Raw genomic sequence first — 6,707 nt, forward strand, 5'->3', positions numbered from 1 at the left:
TGTGTACACTATAAGTGAGGAACTGCCAGGATTCATAGATGCTTCCTTGTAGACTTTGATTCTTATTGGTTGGTTGCCCATAAACTAAGTTTCTCATCTCTTAATACAAGAAACATAATTGATTATAGAAAACAGATGAAAAGAATACCCTTATAAAGTTGCTCTTGGAAATTTTATACTTGACATAATTTCATAAAAAATAGATGAAAAAAAATTTAAACTAATTTTACTCCACAAATTTGTTGAATGTAAAGTTATTGTGCTTGTATTAAAGGTACACAGAAAGGTTAGAATTACTTACTAATGTAAGGGTTGCTAAGACGGCAACTTGTCAGAACAAGGGTTTGCAGTTTATATACAGGTAATTAATAATGTTCTAAACTAAAAGTCCTCTCTGATAAAGTGGCATATTTTGGGCAGCTCACTGGTAAATTTTGTGGAAGCATTTGGCTTACACCTTCCATGAGGTGACCAGTTAGTGGAAGTTGTTAGTGTGTTTTGCACAAAGGATATGCTCATCATTAATATCTTTTAATACAGAAGCATTACAGGTTGTGAAATATTATGTAGACTGCCTGCACCAAGGTTGAGTATTGGGTATTTATTTAATGTCATTTTCATTCATCACAGTTTTTCAGGTTAGTGGAAAACAGATATTACTGTTGTCTCTAGTAACTTCATTTCAGTCCTTTGTAGTTAGTAAAGTCTTTAACAAAGTTCAAATGACTGTATGTAGATAAACTTAGATATGTGTCGGTGTTCAGGGGCTTTGTAAATAGTATATTAAATACAGTATTTTACTTAAATAATGGTTTTCATTTTACAGTTTATGGTATGTGCATGTACTATATTATAAAAAAAATGCCTAAAGTTTCATGTTAGTTGCCTAATTTTGACCATTTCACATATCTAATAAAACACATCAATCTTAACACTTACGAGTGCTACAAATATACCAACAGAGTTTTTGTACCAACACCACATATGCATTAATCTTCTATACCATAAATATTTCAGTGACATTGGTTTTGAAGGCTAATGGGAAATTAACAACTTACACTTCCAAATTTCCACACCATTTCAAGAAGAGTTCTGTTGGTTTTCCTCAGCAGATAATCCTTGATGATGTAAGTACAAATTCCAAAATGTAGAATGTTATAGATACATCTAATTGGTTTCCAAGTCATATATCCAGTAACTGAAAATAAAAAGTAAAATCAGGTACTGAACCATCTTTATTTTTTTCTTTCAACTTCCTGTCTCTATGGGAGAAGTTAGGTGACTGTCCTAATTCCTATCTATAGTTCTTTTCATTGGCCATGTTCACAGTGATGCATCATTTGCCCATGTGTCATACATTCTTAAACTCAGTACTATCTTCTGTGAATAAAAGCTTACTTCTTCTTTCCTTAACTCCACTGTGTCTTTTCCTGCCTCTTTAATACTTTTTCCCTTCTATCAATGGCTACTGCATATTCTTTTCATAGAGTGCTCCTATTTTATGCACTTAATGAGCAACCACATTACCTGAGCTAATGTTGTATTAATATTCAAACTTGTAATGAAAATTTTCATCACTTGAAGGTTTAGAAGATGTATGGGATAAAATTAAATATGAACTGCCCTACACATAATTCAGGGGAGCGTGTGAAAATAATGCCACTTTTATCTTTGATTTTTTCATTCACACTTTTAATTCAAGACCACAATTTTCTTCAATGATGTATGATTTAGATGTGTTCTTCTTTTGTTTTATGTGCTCTGGGTAAGGGTAAATTCTGTGAAACTGCACAGGTAACTGATTAAAAAACATTACTGGAAAAAAAAATCAGTTGGCAGGGGCAGAGAAATAATGTGACAAACTTATTGGGAGATATTACACTGAGGACATTGAACAATATTAGAGAAAGTATGAAACTCTTTAGAATGTCATATTTTCTTATTGTGACAGTTTTGGCTATTTTGCAGGGCAAAGAATCCCTGAAATCAGCAATTCTGTCCACTTCAGTACGCAAAACTTTTCACATGCCATAGTCTAAACTTTTGTTGATTTATAAACTATCCACGTCATGATAAAATCAAAGCCTTAAGTAAATTTCTAAAAAGGCAACATTATATCTACTCATCTGTGATGATAAGCCTAACACCTCAAAAGTCTACTCACTGTAAATTTGTCATTTATCTCTGAGGACAATCAGACAGATAGATAGGATGATTAGCACAACATTCAACACCAGAAAGAAATCGCTCATCATTTGAGCAGTTGATTATCAGAAAAAGCCTTGACATTTTAGGGGGGCTCATGCCAATAATGCTGCTAATGATGATCTACATCAGAGTTACAAAAGCAGTATACTACCACCTTTGATATAAAAATGCAATGACGCCAGTATGAACGTTATGCTGTGGAGAAGATTCATAAAGCCCCTCCTCCTCCTGCTAAAGCTACTATTCTTTCAAATGAAAATTATGTCATGAATAACCTCATCAATTTTATTATCATCCATATCACCATCAGTAATGCCAAGTTACTCCCAAGAAGACATCAGAATTTGAAGGGAGATGACAGCTGAGCTGCATCTCATCTTCCTTAAACTTTTTTCAATATGCCATTCTAAAAAGCCTTAGCCTGCCTTGGAGAAATTTCATAACACCAGAATACAGTAACTTGCAAGATATGAACAAAGTTATTCATATTTGCATTTTTACAATCTGTAATTATGAACTCTCTTCAAACAGAGAGAAACTGAAGCATCAAATGGCATGTGCCTAGATGTACATGGATGGTATGTGCCATGCATGGTAAAAGGTGGAGTTATATAATCTAAAAGAAACTGAAGTACTAACAAAGATACCATACTTATACAACCTACCAGCTGAGCAAGAATTTTCTCCAGGTGTTCAACAGTAACAGTGTTTGCCCCTTCTTGTTTGGCTTGATGAGCTGCTCGCATTGCACCTTCTGTCACCACCAGTCGCATTAACTGACCAGAAAAGTAACAGGTAAAATATATAATCCAATACATATTGTCTCAAGATCTGAAATTCTTCAGGAAAACGTGATTCATAAATGTGTTCAATATAGACATAATGGTGCAAAGATCAAAGCTAACAAGGCATATAATATTAATAGAAAAGCACTTTGGGTAGTTATGTCTCTATATGGTGTGTATGGAAGACTTCCAAGTGCTGTTCAATTTTTGTGATGGAAGTAGTGCCTGCATGGGAGTAAATAAAAGCACATCTGAACAGTGAAATAAGGATGTGCATCAAGGTTATGTAATGCCATCATGGTTGTGTAATTTATGTGATAAACAGGTAAATAGGAAGACAAGTTATATTGTACATCTATTTGTTGATGTGTGCTGGAGAAGGATGCTGAAAGTTAATGCAAGTAAAATTTCTATTTTTGAAAGAGATGCATTTCTCAATCTGTCCTTAGGAACGAAGAAGACTGAGAAGTTGTTAATAAGCTTAGGTATTTGGGAGTAACAATCACAAGGAATAGAACTGAGTTAGCTGAATTCGAGAGTGGTACTGGAGGTGCACTGGAAATCATGAGTGCATGGAGAGAACTTCAGTACAGAGTTAGGATGAGGCTTGCATGACATTGTGCTTGTCCTTGCTCATACCTTTCCTAGGTCATATAAGTAAACATTAAGGGCAGCAGTAATGGATAACTTTTAAATTATGGTCAGAATCAGAGGAACAGAATAAGAAAAAAATGTAGATACTCTATAAAAATGATAAGTGTTATGAAGAAAAAAAACATTCAGGGCACAGACAAAAGCCCTCTGGCTGTGCTGTAAAAAAAAAAAAATAAGGAAGATTATTAAGGCAGACACATCCTCTTCAATACATGACGTCTTTATTCACCTATAATGCTGTACTGCAATCACTACACTTTAAATACAAGTCAAAATGCACATCCCTTACCTCTGCTACCAATTTGATGGCATCTGCATTTATACGTGTCTTGCTGTTTTCAAAATGATGCTTCAAGAACTCTTGAATCAGCCTCTAAAGGAAACAAACAATCATTCAAGATAATATCCACTACTGTATAATTTATACATGCTTGAGAACAAGGATACGGTGAAGAATGTAAACAATGCATTGGAACTACCAGAGGTCTTGCTGACCAATCTGAGTTAGAATATTACAGGAAAGTATCATAAAAAAATTTTTAATCAGCCTTTAAAGAAATACAAACGAACAAGTAATCAGGGTAACAGCCTCTACAATATGTTCAAATTCTGCATTACTAGGAATTCCTGGTTTCAAAGATTCATCAGAAAATGCAGATAGTGTATGAGTACTACATGAGGTCTTCCTGATCAGTCTGAGTTGGGATAATGCAGGTATGTACTATGTCATTAAAATTTTCTTCATTTTCTTCTGGTATAAGCAGTGACAGGATATGACTGGAAGTATCAGTAGAAAAGCAGCATCAAAGAATTTAAAGAATGGACTCTGGGTAATGCTTATGAGAGGATTATAATTACTAAACAGTACAGCAAATAAATACTAGGTACAGAAATGAAATCTGATGGGTATGAAAGGAAAATGGTGTCAGATATTAAGATTGTGTAAAAGTTTCATTTTAAACCCTCTCAATTATGAAAGCAAAAGGTGGTAAACCTTCCCTGTGCCATTCTGTATTGTGCATTATTAAAACGTGATAATGAACAAAATAAGAATTCTGAAAGGAAATATGCAAAGAAGAATAACGAACTGTGGGAAAAACAATAAAAAATTTATGAGTGATGCAAAATATAGTCAGGGTAAAAGGATCCCAGATGTAAGACAGGAGAGATATACAGAGCCTGCATTAGTACTAATGACTACATAAACACATGGATTTAAAAGATAGAAATTTTCAAACCGGAAAGAAGATTAATAACAAAAACGTCTCATACCCCATTTCTCTCCTCTTCTCTTGATATACATACAACATTCATCTTTGGTTTCACATACATCTCTACCAAATGAAAATATTATCCTATGTGAAATAATATTTGTGAATACATCATAAAAAATATAAAACCATTTAAAACATTCGGATATCTAAATATTCACTTGTGACTGCATCATTCATCAAAATTTTGTGCACAAAAGATGGCCACTAACCAAAACCACAGAAGTATAAAGGATGGAAAGGTGGAATAAGCAAATACTCCTTTCTGTTTCTTTTAGTTATGTTAATGTACCTTGGCTTTAAAATGAAGTCTGATAGAAACATTTTTTCACAGTTCTTTAAGGAATTTTCTTATTCATTAGGTTCTTTTATCGTGATTTTTTTCAGTATTTTCTAAATTTACAATGTTCCAATCAAATCATATCAGACACACCTTGAATAAACAATGCACTGACTGTCTACAAGTGTAAACAAACAATCTCACCACCTATACCTTCAGTGTGCAGTTATTCATGTGGTTCCCTGCAGCATACCACATTAATGTTAGAATATTTTTACCAAGAATCTCAGCTGCTGGAGAAGGTCAGGTCAGGTTTTCATTGGTTCTGTTGATTTTTTTTTACAAGTACTTCACATATTTTTGCAATAATTCATTACACATTTTTCCCTGGTATTCATAACCCTCACCCCTATCACTTTGATAAGGTAAAATATTCCATAATCCTCCAAATCACACTATGCTACTCTTGTTCTATTCTTAAAACAATATACCACCACTGCAGAACAAAATCAAACAATACCCAATCGTACACACAATCATAATTAAATATTGGGTTTACATACACATATCAAAATTAGTGATGAGAGGTAAACTAAACCGCACAACATAACCATCATGTGTCTCAATAAAGGATGATTACAAATAAGCCACTATTGCTGCATGTTTTAGAAATGATTCTCGTACCTAAGATTCCAAATCCGCGCGTAATATAAGCACAATATAACCTTACACCTCAACCCTTGTAGAAAAAAAAAATCCAAGTTGCACAGTAATAGGTCCGGTTAGCCAAATCGTTTCCAAGTACCAAGTGAAACTAATGTTTCTAACAGTCTCTCCGAGTTAGGATAATCTTCACATAAACGATTTGATGAATATGGTGATGTCCATTTCCACTACCTTAAGCCCTTATTACCATCTACTAACCTCCGAGAACTTCATTGTATTTCTGATCTGATGTAAGCTTATCTAAAGTCTCCTTGGTGTTCAGTTCTTCATTAAACGTCTTTGGTGACTAAATTCCTCATTCACAGGCAAGACCCAACATTGATTTATCGTTGAACTCCCTGTTTGTTTACAATGATGACGTCACAGGGAGGAACAGTATCGTTCACCAAGAATCCGGATTTAGAGGCAATGGCGTCCGTTTTTAAACTTTGTTTCTAAGTATGTTATTACCTGGAAATATCTCATGTACCCATTTTCTTTTTTAAGAAAATCTTTACTTTTTTTTCGCATCATTCTCATGAATAGGATGATCCCGAGAAGTACCCAGCATAGAGTGGCCAATGCTCGGTTACTGTAATTGGGAAATAACTGCGAGCTCTGGACTCGTATGCTAAATTATATAACCATGAGAATATATTGCTATATGTACAGTTAACAGAACATTGTACTTATACTAATGTAATCATTTAGCAAGTCAGTCCATTTCAAATGAACTGGCACGATAGTGTCATTAGACACTGTCGAATGTGCATCTAATGTACTACGGGAAGATGGTATATTGTA

At 34.1% G+C, this 6,707-nt stretch overlaps 1 protein-coding gene across 1 annotated transcript; it reads right to left on the bottom strand.

Annotated features, from left to right (window-relative positions):
- Positions 1–515: 515 nt before the first annotated feature.
- LOC139754089 (centromere protein X-like) lies at positions 516–6,301 on the bottom strand. The gene is made up of 4 exons (XM_071671147.1): positions 6,123–6,301; positions 3,937–4,020; positions 2,874–2,984; positions 516–1,198 (listed from the first exon to the last, which is right to left on the bottom strand). The coding sequence occupies exons 1-4, from the start codon at positions 6,135–6,137 to the stop codon at positions 1,184–1,186; spliced, it is 225 nt and encodes a 74-aa protein (XP_071527248.1). The 5' UTR covers positions 6,138–6,301; the 3' UTR covers positions 516–1,183.
- Positions 6,302–6,707: the final 406 nt, after the last annotated feature.

This window comes from Panulirus ornatus, chromosome 16, assembly GCF_036320965.1.
Source record: "Panulirus ornatus isolate Po-2019 chromosome 16, ASM3632096v1, whole genome shotgun sequence".
Taxonomy (NCBI): domain Eukaryota; kingdom Metazoa; phylum Arthropoda; class Malacostraca; order Decapoda; family Palinuridae; genus Panulirus; species Panulirus ornatus.

Bases quoted from the DNA above. Each gene is read 5' to 3' on its own strand.
- LOC139754089 (XM_071671147.1), bottom strand. The intron at 2,985-3,936 runs GTAAGGGATGTG...TTTTCTGGTCAG, and splicing joins CCATCAAATTGGTAGCAGAG to TTAATGCGACTGGTGGTGAC.